This window comes from Calypte anna, chromosome 11 (assembly GCF_003957555.1).
Source record: "Calypte anna isolate BGI_N300 chromosome 11, bCalAnn1_v1.p, whole genome shotgun sequence".
Lineage (NCBI taxonomy): Eukaryota > Metazoa > Chordata > Aves > Apodiformes > Trochilidae > Calypte > Calypte anna.
In genome coordinates this window covers 11,466,678-11,483,894 of record NC_044257.1, presented here as the reverse complement: position 1 = coordinate 11,483,894, position 17,217 = coordinate 11,466,678, and the positions used below count along the sequence as shown (strand labels likewise).

The following is a 17,217-nucleotide window of genomic DNA, read 5'->3' as shown; positions in this document are numbered from 1 at the left end:
ACCTAAAACCACACACATGCAGAACAAAACAAAAAACAACCCAAAAATGCACACAACCATTTGCCTATTTAGCCATAGATGGAGGGACAGTGGTTGGGAGGAAGTGATGAAACAGGAGACACTTCCTTTCAGTGGCGTGAACATTGGCTTATGTTGAAACCACAGCTCTTATACATTAACAGCATTAATTACTATACTTAAGTGACCTGCATGTAACAGTACAATTTTCATAAGAGGAATCATCACAAGTGATATGTACAAATGCACTAATTTTTAGTGGTAACTAACACATAGTACCTCTTGGTCCCTCGGGTATCAAGATCTCCATACTACATAATGAGAAAGCAGCTCCTTCATTCTATGCTAGTTTGTTCTGTTTTCATGGAAAAAGAAAAACATAAAGATAAGTCAAAGGCACAGACCTCACACTGCAGTAGAATGCAGGAGTCCATTTGTCTCTTCTCAGAGATGAAGGTTTTATTTTAAGACAACAGTAAGAATTTAGTCCTGTATCACTCATATGAATACACAGCCATCAACTGCAATAAATTATGGCTATTACAAGTTTTATAAGTCATCCTTTAAATACACATGGATAGTGGATTCCTGTCAAACTGTGCATTCCTTCTTATAGTAGTTGCTTAGAATTCTCTAATAAAAATAAGATCTGGTGAATACTAGAGGCATAAGTTTTATGGTCGCTTTGAAGGAGAGACTGTGCTTTTCTATCTGCAAAATAAAATTCATGCTTGTAGTGTTGATAATTCATTATTTATACTTCAGGAGTGCCTCCATAACAGCACTCAGAAAAAACAACAAAGTTACTGAGGCTGTAAAACAAAGGTGGGAAAAATAAACAAAAAACCCCAATCACAAAACACTCAGAAGCTAGGGAAACAAAACACAAAAGCTAAAGTTGCTTGTATGTCTGCAATTCATCTCCTTTTTATCTGCAACAGAAAATCCTAGGAACCTGATGTGCCACTACCAGTCTCATAGCAATAGCTATTTGCAGTGTCAGCATTACAAGCAAAGATACCATGCTCAGAACAGAATAAGGGAAATTGAGTACAAAGGTCAAAAATTGATAATGAATAACAAGAAGTTATTTTTAAAAAAAAAGTATATATATAAATATATATATATATATATTTGAATAACTCATAGTTGCCTGCTTGGTGATAATGATCTGTAGGCACACTTGTGAATGTGCCAAGAAGTTATTTAATTGAAAAACTGGCATGTATTCATAGACATCAGGTTCTCAGTCTCTGAGGTATACAATCTCTTAAAAGACTATCAGGTATGCCTGAAAGCTTCATTGGGCTTGGTAAAGTCTGGACTACAATATTTTTCACATGCTATACAAAAACAAGTCAACCTCTCACATGCTGGGACTTGTTTCTGAAGTATCTAGGAGCCCTATTCAGGATCTTCAGAGCAGTATTATCGTTTTAAATAGTATTCTTTCTGGAGAAAATAAAAAATATTCTAAATTTAAAATCATTATCCTCATGAATGTGAAAAGAAGATAAAAGAGAGGTAAAAATAAAAACATCTTTGGATATTTGAGTTGCTTAGCAACCTAGTACTCAGATTTCATTTTCTTACTTTTCCTTTCCCCAAACTGCTTCCACCTCCCAGATTCAGAACAATACCACCAAAATCAACAGGATCACTCTGAGGTATTAATGAGTGCAGCAGAACCAAGTATTTTTCTAAGGCAGTGGCTGCAAGCCACTTAAACCTAACAAGTAGGGTTTATTAGCTTGGGTTCAGCCTGGCAGTAATGCAGTTACAGGGAGCAGAATGATTGCCTGCGGTCTATTGAGAAGACATATGCTAAGTATCCTAGGTTGTAGGAAATATCCTACATCTTAATAGCTCTGCAGTTAGTATGACTGAGGGCTCCTAATTTGTCTGGCTCCAGCAGAATTGTTTTTCAGGTTAACTGATAAGTCAAAGGGGATTTTTTTTTTCACAGGAAACATTTCCTCTTCAGAATTGGATTTAAAATGATCCTGAAATAGTTAAACGAGGGAGACACAAACAAAGCAGGTCCAACATTTACAATCATGATATTATGACTATTCCTCACTTTTGTCTGTAGCTAGCAAGCTAGAAAAACAGGACATTCCTTCAACCCACTAGGCCTGGGCTGGTTTGATAGCAAAAATGAAGTCAGCTTTAGTTTGCCAACAAAGAGGTGATACTAGGGTAGCCAGACTGCAGGCCACAGAGATAACAGATCAGATTCTGCAGACCTGGTTCTGCCGTCCTCGAGGCTGCAGTGCAATCTCCACAAAGCCCTCAGGCTCAGAGGCCTGGGCAGTGCCCGCATGGTACACATGCATGGAGCTTGCTCATGTCCACACTGTTCCCATCTCCTTCCTGCAATACAGAACACAGGAACACACAAACACAGACACACTGGTCTATCCAGGGTCATGATTTACCCCTCAGGGGCCTCCAGAGGCTTCACAGCCCAAGCTCCAATCTGAGGTGCCTGTCTGCATTCACACAAGGGCAGCAAGCACTGAGCATGGTAATGGAACAAGGAGCTAAATGGTTTGCTTTGGCTCTGATTTGGTGGTACAGACATAACTACAAAGCCTGGATAGACCTGAGATGGCTCTTCTCAGAAATCCCACAAATTGGCCTGTCTTGTATTCCTCCTTTTTGGGAGGAACGTGATGGGGAGTCTGCCCAGTCTCCAAATGACCAGCATGGGTCTGTCAAGATTATTCATCGCAGCTCTGCACCTCAGCAAGAAATCCTGCTGCCTCTGCCAACACAGAACTGCAGCCCAGACAAACCACAGCATGTAACTGCTGGCTGAGCACCAGAGACCTGTGAGTCAGGAGGACAGCACTTGATGTGATACTCCACTTTAGATTCCATTTCAAGCTCCCTGTACCTTATTTTGTAACTAAAACACCACTGGCAACACCACTTCTTTTTTCCTCAGCCATATTCCAATTTAGCTACTTAACATGCAGTTGAGAGCAGGAATGAACCCCCAGCCGTGTTGCAGCTGTGGTGACTGGTGCACCATGCACAGCTTTGTGTAATCCAGCAACATCATTCCTCCTGCATAACCAGCTGCAAGGAGCTGGGCTTATTCCCAGGAACCTCAGATGAACAGTGCTGCCACTGATGTTACTTTCATGCAAGAAGGTGGGGTCTGAACTTTCACTGATACCTCTGGGATTATCTTTGGGGATTTAGAGATGTGCTTTTAAATATTCTGCTTCTGAGTGGCTCACACAGGAGGGTAAGCAAGGATGTGAGCTGAGGAACAGAACACCAGATAATCCTTTTCTTCTCACTGCATCTGCACGTTATGCTGGAAACATGGCATTTTTCACAGGAATCTGTTGAATTATTTTTTTTTTTCTTTCTTCTTTCAGCTACGATGAATGTGTGGGGCCAGGAGCAACACAAGTATATATTCCCACAGATGACCCTCCTCCATATTCTCTTACGGACCCTTGTCAAAGAAATGAAGTATCCATGAACATTAGCTTGGAAGAAGAAGCAGCATCTGGGACTACAGGACAGGCTGCAAATTATGCAGTCAGGCTGCAGGACTTGCAGCCCATTTCATCCATCTCTTTGTCATCTCTCACTCTGGAGGCAGCTCCCCTGTATGAGACAGTGGTGTGTGAACAGAATATGCCTATCCCACTTGGACCAATGGAAGTACTGAAAAATTCATCCACTATGAGACTCTACTGAATCAAATTGTGTGAATAAAAGTGGCTCTTTCCTTCAATTCTCCTGAAGAACTCAGATATACAAAAATATTTCAGTGGGAGAATAAAACCTATTTTATATCTATAAACAGGGATGCAATAGGATTTTTTTTACAGTGAATTTTGAAAGTTTACTTAAGCTTCCCTCTTTCAGCTTCAAAGTGTTCCATGATATCACACAGCATTAAAGAGCAGCAGTGACAAGCAGTGCATCTGACCTTTTTGAAGCATTTCAAAACACACTGAAATCAGACACTCCTAATGTAGATACACGTTACCCAGTCAAGCCTACTTGTTGATTTTATACCTTGCATGTTTTAAAGAAAAAAGAGCATCTTGTTGTCTTTGTACGTGTCAATAGTACATTTCATTCAATGTCTTGGCAACAAAGCATTTTTAAATAATTCTTTGTCTAAATATGTATTTCAGTAGACAGAGACAGAACACTACCTGCAAAACAACTATCAGTACTATAAAGGAGCAAAAGAAAAAGGACAATAATATTCTGATAGTCACATTTTTCCTTTGGAGACCCTGGTACTGGCCAGGCTTTCCAGACCATTCCAAAACCTACTGTAAGTCTTCCTCAAAAGTAACAAGTGGGAAGTGATGGAGAGGTGGCAATAGATGCCCAAAGACCAATTGGCTTTATGTAGGGATGCTGTACTAGCTGTGTGCAGGCCTGTGAGCTGCGTGCCCTTCACAGAGACCTACCATAGCCATGGAAAGGGCAGTGTCTGCAGTCCCAGAAGATGCTTCCTGCCATTCCCCGTGCATGATTGCATTTTCAGGCACTAACTGATCTCTTTCATGCTTGTAGCATTACAAAGGACCTTGACCTCTGGTAATTGCATTAGTGTGATGTAAACAAGAGATGCAGGACTTGGCATGCACAGTGACAGAGAACCCCACTTTGTGCTGAAACCTCTTGTAATAGGCATGATCCTTTTAACTGAAATTTTGCTACCCACAAATCTAGTCTGTGTTCCTCAACCTAAACTTCTCCTGCATTCATATGATAAATGCATAAAACTAGGAAGTACACACTACCAGGAACAGCAGAGGTAAACTGCAGGTGGGAGAATTTAATCTTTGCATGGCACAGAAGCACCCTGTCACCACAAAAGGACTAAGCTGTATCTTCAACCAGTACTAGAGCTGGCAAAGTTACCAGAGGCTTATCTCCACTAACTCTCTTAGAGGTATTTTCATTGGGGAAAAAAAAAAATTACACTGCTAAAATGGGCTTGAGTCCCCCACTGACAGATATGTAAAAATGATTATAGTAAATATATAACCATGTTTAAAAGGAAGCATCATCCAAATTATTAAAATTGCACTTAGATTTTCTGTAAATAATAATAATTTTCAACTGTAATCATCATTCAACACTCCAAAGATTGACACAATTATAATTAATACTTAGATGGGAAGTAATTATACGGTTCTTACTGCTTTATAAATTATACCATTACTGAGTCATATGCACATGATGAGATAAGGTAAGTATGGAGTTTTTACTAAGTAGTTGAGAGTAAATATACATTTTGCTAAAATAACAGAATCCTTTTGCAGTTCAGCAAGACTTTCAATATTCTCAGTATACTATGCCCAAAATAACAAAAATTCACAATTTTGCACTGCAAAACTGCTGGCAGGCATTGCCAGAATGTAGGCTGTATTTCACATTTTTATTTTTAACAGGCAGGAATATTCCTCTGTATAAAGTAATAGTATAAATAGTTTTGTGATACACAGAGTATCCTGCAATAAAAGACAAAACTCTACACCATCTATTAGGGGCTATAAATGAAAACTCACATAGAAACATGCCAGTCAGTTTTATTGGCGGGAAAATAAAATGTGAAGGAAAGCACAGAGGTTTATTTATGCAGATCAGGACACTCTCTCATGGCTGTGTTTTCCTGCAGCTCTTGGAGACCTGCCTAGAATAGAGTAAGGCACTAGGTCCAGCCCCTGCTTACTTCAAGCTGTTACTGGGGAAATGGAAGGTGAAATCTAATAAATCTTAGAGGGCAAATCATGTGATTATTATTCTTTTTTTCTGAAATGAAGCCCAAAAAGACAGAAGATGTTCACACTGCTTCAGTGGAAAGTTACAGGCATTAATCCCGTCAGGAGTTAACCCTGTCAGGGTCTTTCTCTGTTTCAGAAAGTGGATCTTACTTTTACTATAAGATGCCAAACCTGAATTTTCTTCCTAAGCACAGAAGGCTCTTCACATCTGGCAGTCAAGCCTTTACTTTGTTACAGATCTTGACAGAGTCTGCATTTTGGGATTTCACATCCTTCCACTAACTTTCTACTTGTGGTTTAAAAAATAAACTATTTTAAGTAGGCCTCTGATGTTAATGAGAGATTTGTATTTTACCTCGTGATAGAATTGCATTGCTAAGATAACAGAAAACCAATCAAATTCTGTCTTCATTTGTTAACAATTAATCATCCTTAGCATTGTGATCTGGATTGTGTGTAGCACCGCTACTTACAAATAGCTGCCTACTCCCTCTTGTGGCAATACTGCTTTACAAAGTCAAGTCATAAAGTTGGCACACTACTCAATGAGGAACTTGTCCAGCATAATAATCTTAGCTTTTTTGTCACACAGATATGGAAGCAAACCAAAACATACACTCTCATACTGTAGCATTTTTCTAAGTTATCACTAAATGCATGACTTATGTCATTCGTTATTAACAAACCTTAAAAAAACAAACTGTAAATTAGAAGTAGTGTTTGCTGCCTTCAGTGATACCTGACCACAGTCAATTGCAAGAGTGGCTTAGAATTTTCTGCTCTTGTTAATGTTTTTAGCTAAGTGATATCCAATGAAGTTGTGGGGAAAAAACTTACAAATCCAACCCATATACCTCTGCAAACAGACAGTACTAGAAAGAGACATCTGTAGCTCTAAAGCTGCTCTAACAGGTTCTGCTGCTACTACTGGAACTGTGTTGACATCTCGGGTCATGATGCAATAAGAATAGATTTTAATTTATTGGAGAATATTTAAGATGTCAGATAAATCTCAGCAAAATAGTCTGGGAATCTCCCTGTGCTTAAGGAATTTGTATCCTCCTATCAGATTTTACCCTAAGCTTTCATATAATTTTGATGCCAGTCCTAAAACACGCTTAACATAGGCCTCTCGTATATTAAATTGTCAATATCAGAATGAAAATTGTTTGAACATGCTATAACAGTACTGTATTTCTTCAGTCATCTTTTTTTGCTTCGATTTTTAGTATACTGATCTTTACACAAAACTTTTAATAAAGAATATTCATGTATTCAATACATCTTTTGTGCTTTTTATTGCATCAGTATCACTTTGGGACTACCCACAGCTTTTAGCCTCCTGTTAATGAGGCAACTAAACAACTGTTGACTAAGCAACATCATGCTTTCAGCCACTGACATTTGGATTTTCCACCTGTCAGAGGCCACAGAAATAAGCAGCCATTGGGTCCGGTCCGGTCCAGTCAAGTCTCTTGTGCTCAGAGGAATGAGTCAGTGTGTGCCCTGCCTGGATCAGCCCAGATCAGCAAGAGCAGGAAGGCAGGAGTCTGCAATAATGCTGCAGTGAATATTGCTACCCTTGAAGTACTTTCAGGCACTCATGGAAGCATAAGAAACTCCTGCAAACATGCTCACAGGTACCTCTGAAAATTACTCAGATCAGGAAAATGGCAACATACCACCAAGGAAAAAAAGTTTTACTTTTGTCAATATTGGCAGTTCTCCAAACACTAAATGTTCCCCCAGTACCCTCTGGGAAAAAGAGGATTCTCTTAGCCAGGTCCACATTAGTGACCCACCAGGAACTACATGATTTTTAACACCATAGTGTTGTCACAGCAGAAAGCTTTCAGTGAAAATACTCACCACTGCAATTACATCCAAAAACCTCCAGGCCTATCTCCACTGAAATTATGTGCTACATGTGAAGTGGGAATTATAGATAGATCAGAAGCTAAATCCATGTTTTCTGAATCCCCCCACAGCATCTCATGCATTAGATCTTTCAGCTAGCCAAGTTCATATTCATTCCCTCTTCCTCAGCTCTCAGTAATGTATGCTTGAACACTGGCTACTGAACTTGTAAGCATATAATAAATTCACAGCTCAGATTTCAGACAGGTCCATGTGCATACATATTTTCACTTCCATTAAATCAAGAAGAAAAATAAAAAGAAAAATAGCTTCTATCTCCAGCAAAAATACAAAGTAAGCAAGAGCTTTAAGGAACCTAGAAGCATCCATGATGGTCCACTCATGTTTTGGATCCAATGCCTTGATTTTCTTATTTTTTCTCCTATATCTCCTATAAATATTGGTTCAATTACCCTCCTCTGTCTTAATCAGCCCAAATACAATCAAAGACAGAGGGGTATACAGCCTGATGCAATTCACCAGGTTTTGGCATTGCATCTTTTGAAGCCCAGGGAAACAGCAACAGTTTGCATGCATGGCTGAAAGTGAGCATTGCTTTCTACTGGATTCCTCTTCTCTCCTGTTACTAATGACCAGGCTTTTACCTTGCTGTAGTCTTTAAAACAACTTTCTGATAGTCTGCCTTCTGTTACACTTCAAATGAACCTAATACACTCATAATGAAGCTACCTTTTCTAAATTTAATGAAGAAATTAAAGAACTCTGTAAAAAATTATTATTTTGTCACAGCTTTGATCCTAGCAGGATTTTATATTACGGCAAGAGATTGAAATCAATAAACAAAATTAAGACACCCAGAAAATAGCAAAACTTCTTTGTGAAACATTTCAAAATCTCATTGTTGAAAGAGAAGCAAGATGGAGACCTCGCAATAGGTCTTTCAAGCACCTGTGTCATTGGCCAGTACTCTGCCCTGTTACCAGTGATGGGATCGTTAGCACACACACTAGAGAAGTGATTAAGCTTCCCTTTGAGACAACAGGTTTTTTACATATCAAGACCTTCAAAACACTCGAAATAAATCCTCAGAGGCTGTACTAGAAAACTATTTCAGAGAATAATAATTCAGCTAGATAGATAAGACAACTCAGTATTTCCTACGTTATGGAAACGATGATTTACTGAAAAGCAAAACACTCGAGTAGCAACAAAGCAAGACCACCCATATCATTCTACCAAAACACAGCTATTCAAGACAGAAATGAGAATGAAGTCTCCATATAAAAGAACCTCTTCCTGCCCCCTGGGAGTGGGTGCGCAGAAACATGAAATCCAATCCTCTCATTTGGGTCAATAAAGTTTTCCACATGGTGATAAGAGACCTGAGCCTGCAGGCACCCTACTAAGAGCACAACCAAGCTTGTCTGTGTGTGCACGCACATATGGTAGGGGAGGAAACTCAGACATTGCAGCAGATGGCCAGATGGCCTCATTTTAACATGTGGTGGCAGTACAGCGATTTGCTCCCTCTTGGCTAGATCAGCAATTTTTATATAGAAATTATCCCTACACCAATTCTACAAAAGTATTTCCTAATGACATTTCACTTGGAATGCCGATCAAAAGCATATGGTTTTGGAAAGCTCTCTCGCCTGGAAAGTCGGAGAGAAAACCAGTTTGTTTGCAACACCACGCAGCCACTTTGCACAAGAAAGAAACAGGACAATAGTCAAGTACGCCTGAGATTTCCCTTAGCCAGGAGAAGCCATACCTTCCCAGTGGTTTACAGGGAGACAAATATTAATTTAAAAATCCATCATGTAATGAAAGGAAACTATAATAAGATGAGCCATTAAAAAAACATCACTAGCAGCAAGTGAAGTCAATGGAGACACCCCTGAAGACATCAGCCCAGATGGTCTGAAACAAACTTTAAGGTCATGGGAGGCTGCTTCCAGCCCTCATTTCTGAAACCACAGAAACACATCACATCATAGCAGCCACAAGAAAAGAGTCTAAAATTCAGATCATAAAAATTACTCATTAGGATGAAAGTCAGCTTACTTTTCCAACTGCTGGACCCAGCCCTCCATTTCAAGCTCATTCCAGGAAACCTTGCAGCCATTAGAGTAGAAAACTTTCAGCTGCTCCTAACCCAAACCTGGCCCAGGAGCTCAGAGGCAACGTCAAATAAAAAGAATAACAAAACAGGCACACGGAACAGGCTATGTCCCGCGTATCCTCGTTTCACCCCAGAGCACCATGAGGGCAGCTGCCACTCTCAGCCCCTGAGCCTCACCTTCCCACGTCCGTACCGACGGCGGACGCCTTCCTCCAGATGCTGGTGGCCGAAAGGGGCAGAAGGGTGACGGGGGGAGGCAGAAGGGTGCTAGGGGGAAGCAGGAGGGTGCCGGGGGAAGACAGGAGGGTGCCGGGGGGTGGCGGTCCTGGCACTCCCGGTGTGGCGGAGCGGGGAGCGCGGGCTTTACCTCAGAGGGGCGAACGCCCTCACGCGAGGCTCCACGCGCAGCACCCGCCCTCGCGATACAGCGCCACGCGCCCAGGCTGGAGGCGACGACGCCCGTAGCACGCGCCCCGCCCCGCCCGGCTCCGCTCCCGCCTTTCGCTTTCGGTTTCTCCGTAGCGCCCGCCCCCCCCCCGCCCTGACTGACAGCCCCGGGCACCACTGACCGCCCGGCCCCACGGCGGAGCCACCAATGGCCGGAACAGCGTCCCGGCAGCCGGTCTGTCGCCGCCATGGAGGAACCGGAGGCGGTGGCAGAGGAGGAGGAGGTGTTGCGGGACTACCTAGGGTACTATGCAGCCCGAGGGGCGGAGGGGGAGCTGGCGGTGTGCGAGGAGGCGGCCCTGAAGAAGAGGGCGCGACGGCTGCTGGGCCCGCGGCGGGACGGAGCCCTGGACGTGCGCAGCGTGGCGGAGCGGTGCCGGAGGGCCCGGGTCGGCGGCAGCAGCAGGCTCCTCCGTGACCTGGTGAAGGCGCTGGAGCTGCTGGAGCTGCTCTGCGTTAACCTGCTCCTCTCCCCCTGGAGGAAGGAGATCAGGTCCCTGAAGGTAGGGAAGCGCCGAGGGGCAGGGGCCCAGGCAGTCCCGGGAAAGGCTTCTCCGGCCGCGGGGCTGCGAGGCTTCTGCCTCCGGGCTGCGGCGCTCCGGGGAGAAGAGATCGGGATTTTGGAAATGCTTTTGAAGAGGTTTGGGGTGCCCTGCGGTTTGGGGTGTTTGTGGCCTTTGCAGGCCTGGTCCGAGGCCAGGCCTCCGGGACTTCCCAGGGGTGCTGAGCGGTACAGGGATCTGGGAACCCAGACCTTCAGTTGTTGAGAGACGGCAGAGGAGCAAAGAGGTGCAATGAAAGGTTCAGACAGCATTCATCTGAGTTTTACCTCAGATGAGGTAATTTGCTTAATTTGCTTCTAGGGAGGGGATACTTTTTAGCACTAGTTTTACTAAGTTTGATGCCAAAGGCCAGGTGGAACAGTGTTTTTCTGGTCCGGTGATTTTACCACCTGTCCTAGCTCTGGTGATTGCAGCTGGTGAAGTGGGTAGAAAAAAACCCTTCAGAAAAAAGGAAATTATGCTGCTTTCTGTAGCAGGGTGGTCAAGGTTTCCTCACTTCCCTAGTGCAGTGAGCATATCTCATTGCCCACAAGAGACAGCAGTATTCAACACACGTATAATCTATTTGCATTTTGACAAAATTTCCAAACACCCCAGATGCAAACTTACGTCCCTTCCTGCAGCAAGAGGTGCTGGTGAGGAAGAGACATTACTTGCCTTATTTCTTCCCATCTGTGGATTGTTAAAACAGCTGTAGATTACAGTTATTTTCATTCATCTCCCTAAAACAGGGCAAAGCACAAGAACCCCAAGCTTCATTAAAATTCAATTTTTAAGATCACCCCAGGCAATCCTAAATGCAAGCGATGCTTTGCAGTTTTCAGGCCTGCTAAAAGGCTGTTAGGCAACAATCAGTACCTTGTGTACACACAGATCGATAAGAAGTTACTGGTTGTATGCAAAATACTTGTATATATACATTTCCTGTCTCATCTGCTCTGGTTTCAACCCACACACAATCCCTGCTCCTCACATCCCCTCTAGAAGGAACAGGAGCTGGGGAGTGGAAGGTAGCATTGAAAGCTTTATCTGAGAAACAACTGAGGCCCAGTCCTGTGGCCTTTTGGGGTTCAGTTTTGTTCTCCCCCTTAGCTTGTGCTGCTGAGACCAATGCTGAGGTCTCATCCTCACGAAGTATATAAGTCAGTCTCAAGCTGGGCAGCCTGAAAAAAAGATATATGGTGCATCATGTCTGTTTCTTAAGAAAAAGATCAGCTCTCAGTGATTTGTTCTAAGAGTCTCTGTTTAAAATCTTTTTCATTAGAGTACATAAGACTTATTTCTGAGTTTCTCTAATTTGACTAAAACTATTTTCTTACTTTTTTCCTTTTTGAATACTGATGTCCTTAGCTAGTGTCTTAGCATAGTTAAACTGACATGATGTCACTGAAATTAATGTGTTATAGTAAAGCCATAAAGCTTGTGAGGCTGACCAAATAATGCTAGTTTTTAAGTACTTTTTATTTGTAGGGAAGTCTGTCATGTTTCCTACACCCCCCCAAATGTTCATGTGTTTTTCAATGTTGCATTCTGTTTCAGACATTCACTGGTAATTTTGTCTACTATATTCAGTCTGTGCTCCCAGATGACACTGTAAAAGCAGTACTGGAGAAAATCGGTTACATTGCAACAACAGCAACAGAGTTTTCACTTGTCAAAGAGAGAAACAATGAGGAAACAAAGCAGACTGCATTTGAAATATTCCTGGCGAGAATTGAGTGTGAAACCATCCTTGAAACGACAAATGAAGAAAACCATGGCAATTTGGAGAAAACCCTACAGAAGAGAACACAAATGCACTGGCACCACGGAGATAAGGACAAAGAGGACCAGGCATCCCAGAGAGAAGACGCTGAAAATCTAGAAAAGAAAGAAAACAGTGAGACATCTCTGTGCCTTGCTACTCAACAGAAGTCTTCAACTAACAGCGATACGGCCTTTGAAGCTGCTGGGAACCAGAAGATCAAAGATGATGTGCCTCAGTCAGCAGTTACTCAATCCACTAACAGGCTTCAGGAACACCAAAGGCAAGTCATTAACACAGTACACTTCCCGGGCAAATGCTCAGACAGTGAGGACTTCTTAATCAAATATAGTGACATTGTCATAGGACAAACGCCTATTTTCAGCGACAGTCTTTCTCCAAAAGCTTTTGAAACAAAGCCAGGAGCCAGTCTAAGTGAGGAATGTGTTTTGGCAGTCTCTGCAGAGTCAACTGCAAATGAGATCAGGCCTGTGCCACTCTCACCAGGAGCCAGCGGTCCGCCAGCCTTTGCAATATTTGCTGACGGCTCTTGTGACAGGTCTTGTGAGTATAAAGTTCAGGAAGTCCCCAAAGAATCAATTGAAGCAGAAATTAATGATGCCATAAACTGCGTAGACCTGGACCCTGCAGATGAACCTAATGAGCTAAAGTCTATGCCTTACAAGGATATCGTATCTGTCCAAACCCACAGTGTCCCTAGGGAAGAGGAAGTTTGTGAGCTGTCTTTAACCTTTACAAAACTACAAATCAAGGACACTCAGGAAGACCTTACCTGTCCAGTAGAGGAAACTGGCCAACCTGAGTCTGTATCATATGCAAGTACAAATGACAGGCACGAAAGAGAATGTAATCATTCCAAAATAAACCACATGTATCTGAGTAATGCTCAGGTGCAGTACAGAGCAGCTGCATATCCTGAGCCATCTTCAGACCTACACTGTACTACCAGGAACATGGAGAATCCCACTGCTGGTTCTGATAGCAAGAGACTAATGCTGGATACCCCTAATGTACATGCAGCTCCTGAGTGCTTCAGACACATTAGAGAGCCACCTAACCTCACCTACATTCCACCGCAAAGTATTGATGTTCGGTCTTCATGTCTAAGAAGGACCACTGCACAAGGCAGAAGAAACCTCTTGCAGCCTGAATGTGACTCTCCCAAATCCAGTGAGGTAAAGCTGGAGAACTGTAATTCAAAAGTAAATGAAATCCAAGAGCCTTATGTCATTATTGACAAAACTGACCAAGGAATGTTATATCATCACACTTGATTCTATCAGTGCTTTATCTATAATCTGCCTGGGTTTTTCTTCTCACTTGTGGCCTTGATCAGCTTTGCAGAGATGATTAGCCTTGTCAAAACAGTTAAAAAAACAGCAAACAAACAAAAAACACCACCACAGCTTTTGGGCAGTAAAATAGGGAAGTTGAGCAAATTTTTAATGGCCCCTTCTCATCTGGAATCTTTAGCACTGAAACCCAAATGGTCACTTTTCTGAAGTGCAGGCAACTTACATAAATTTAAATCAATGTAATTTGATTCTATTTGGCACTCCTTCATGCCAGACATGTTTCTTCAGTGAAGCACACTTCTGCTGCTTCTTCCTGTTTGCTTTTTTTTTTTCTCTTTACAGACATTTCTGGAATAATCCTTATTCTTCCAAGTACAGCATGCTGGAAAATGATAGAAACAACAGATAAATGTTTCAAAATGGGATGACCCAACTTTACAGCTTTATAAATGCAATACTTGGGTGTATGTCTGTAATTCCTGTGAAGCTGTGCTCTGAGCTAATAATGCTCCTTTTTTTCAGGTGAGAGTTTAGAAAGTTTTGTAACATTCCATTAAGTTTAAAGAAGGAAATGTCTCTCTGAAACACTTTTTATTTTTATTTTTGCATTAGGAAGAACACTTTTCATCTTGGAAAGCCAATAACCTGTACTACAGGTTTTATACCTGTCTCCACTTGTTACCACAAAGAATTTTGGTAACCACCACAGATTTTCAGAGGAGTACTGAGCATTCAGATTGTTCACTGATTCCAGAAGAGGGAGATCCAGCTGCTGCTGCCATTTCTCTTGCCCTGTTTCTGCCACTTTAACTCTGCACGAGCTCTGGAGTTCACTGCACTTTCTGTAAGCTCATCTCACTAAAATGAAAGGGAAGAACTGCCATCTTCTGCTATTTTAGTGGCAGGGAAAAATAGATCAGAGAAGGATTCCTGTGTGCAATAAAGCCAGGATAAGGGATATCCTGTTGGCAGGAGTGCTGTGAGAAAAGCACTGTGCTGAGAAGGCAAGGGAGCAGCATTGTTAGACCAGATCACCTGGAATTGGGAGTCCCAGTACTGAGAATATCTGCCTACACAACACTTAATTTAGAAAAGCACAGTCACTGGTGCTGTATTTCAGCACAATTTCCAGTGCTTCTTTATACTCATTACCTTGAAAGACTTCAGAACTGCTTCAACTAACTTCAAGGTGCCTAGCTGCTAGCTGGGCCAGCCCACCACAACTTCCTTTCTCTTCTTTCAAGTACCTCTGTGTTCTTCCCAAGCATTTTGATTTTTATAAGCTATATTTCCTCCTGTGGGGGTTATTAAAATTATATATTAAATCTCAAATTGTGTCAATTTTTCAGGAACTCTTAATTCAAAACTGCAAAAAGTCCTTATAAGGAAAGTATCTCCTAAGTCTTTAGATGACCACCAGTACTACACGATTCCAATACCTAACCTCCCAATTTTACTGTTACTGAAGCCACATGAGAAAGAAGTATTTAACAGCAACTTACTCATGAAAAAAAAAAAACAAAAACAGAAAAGGAGACTGAAGACTGCTGCTTGAAAAGCCACCATCTTAGGCATCTCATGCCATTAATGCTATACTGCTGGCCTTTATTAAACTTTGTAACATCTACTGTTAGAAATTTAAGTCTTCAATAAACTTCCCTAATGCACCTGAGCACAATTGTTTCTGTCTAACAGAATCAGAATCATTTAGGTTGGAGAAGACCCTTAAGATCATCGAGTCCAACCATCTTCAGCATACCTGGCATAAAAGGGACACAGATCTTCACTTTGCCCCCTTGTGAGTAGTTTTGGAGCAGCATCTTCCATGTCCTGGAGCTTATGAACCACCCTGATGAGAAAAACAAAAAACAGAGGGTCTTACAGAGGAAGCATAGCCCTAACCTGCAAACAGTGCACTGCTCCACAGAGTCACAGGAACACTGCTGGAGATAATGTTGATGTTACGATTAGTATTATATACTATATAGTATTAGTATATAATATATTAGTATTATATTATGATTAGATATCATGATATTGTGATTAGTATTTTTTTAGTTTCTGGACAATGCCCACCAAACAAACTGCATAAAATTTTCTACATGTAAAATGGCCACATTTGGAGAATCCACTTTTTGTTAATGTTTTAAAACCTGGATTGAGGAAGAATCTCCTCTTCATGGCAGGCTTGTCAGGACTACTAAGTGTTCTCTCTGCCTTTGAAGGGAGAGCTGTTATGCACTTATAAGTCTTCTGGGTATTTTCAATCTAAATTTCTTCCCATTGCAAGAACACCCTCAATTTCCCTTCCTGCATAAACAGTGGGGTTTTGAAGCCTCATACTATAAATTACTTCCACATTTTCAAATTTTAAGTCTTGAGAGACAAATGTTTTAAAGATGCTTGTGAAAATAGAGGATTTGAAAACCAGCTGAAATAAAAGATGTCATACCTGACAGGCCCTAAGCTTTGTGCATCTGCTTCCACATGAGTAAGGTACAACTGGGTTAAAAATCCTTGTTGTAAATACAGACCTAGGAAGAGGGATAGACAAAAAGGACTGAAAGATTTCAGCCCACATCTGCCAGTGCCTTCCTCTTGCTGTTTCTAGTGACTACTGCACCTCTCCTTGGCTAATGAACTTTAAAAGCAACCACTTAAGCTGCCTGGACCCCTTTCTAGCAAAAGGCAATTTTGTTTGTAAAATGTGTGCCTGTCTTCTGGTGAGCTGTCAACTTTTAATTGTGCTACAGCTGGTCCTGATTGTCTATGAATTGAATGGGGATTTACAGGCTGATTGGAAATCTTTCCATCATAGAGACACAGGGCCAATTCTCTTTCCAAATTTATATGCTCTGCACAAGCATTTGAATGGCTTCGCTCTTCCAAGCCTTGGATTGGACAAAGTCTCTTTTGATCAGTGCAGACACAGAGCTCAGGCAGCAGACCTGGTAGCTGGCTGATACTCACACCACCTCTCCCCACTGAGTCTCTCATTGTAGGAATGTTAAGGGGGGGAGATGACACACATACACCCTTTCCCTGTCTGCAGGTGCTCAAGGTACACAGCTTGGTTTTAGAACAAACTGTTGATTTTAAAGCCAACAATGAAACTGAGATTTCACGGTTTAAAAACCAAACCAGAACTAACCACAGAACAACCTCAGAACACTGCAGGTTGAAAGCATGCAGGCAGTAAAGAAAAAAGTACAGCTTGACTCAGATTCATAAATGACAATCTTAAAAAACAACTATTCCCTGAGACAAAGCATACCTGAGAGGGACTGGTAAGGACTTACATAGAACCATAGAAAGCACTGAGGAAGACAGACATCTTTACTGTTCAGAGCCATCT

General features: G+C 41.9%; 2 protein-coding genes across 4 annotated transcripts in view; both read left to right on the top strand.

Moving 5' to 3' along the window:
* Positions 1-3,752, top strand: part of LOC103526605 (protein BEAN1) — a 38,834-nt gene extending 35,082 nt beyond the window's left edge. The window contains 2 exon segments of the mRNA XM_030457474.1: positions 3,411-3,715; positions 3,718-3,752. Of these exon segments, the coding sequence (XP_030313334.1) occupies positions 3,411-3,715; positions 3,718-3,752 (340 nt within the window).
* A 6,615-nt stretch (positions 3,753-10,367) lies between these two features.
* On the top strand, positions 10,368-15,625 carry LOC103526604. Of its 3 annotated transcripts, XR_003988020.1 has the most exons (3): positions 10,368-10,742; positions 12,342-14,384; positions 14,475-15,625. XR_003988020.1 is itself a non-coding variant. In XM_030457674.1 (2 exons), exons 1-2 carry the CDS (start codon positions 10,428-10,430, stop codon positions 13,839-13,841), a joined length of 1,782 nt encoding a protein of 593 aa, XP_030313534.1. In that variant the 5' UTR covers positions 10,368-10,427; the 3' UTR covers positions 13,842-15,625. The 3 variants fall into 3 exon arrangements, 2 of the variants coding, with proteins under 2 accessions (XP_030313534.1, XP_030313533.1); XM_030457674.1 differs by having other exon boundaries at positions 12,375-15,625; XM_030457673.1 differs by having other exon boundaries at positions 12,342-15,625.
* Positions 15,626-17,217: the final 1,592 nt, after the last annotated feature.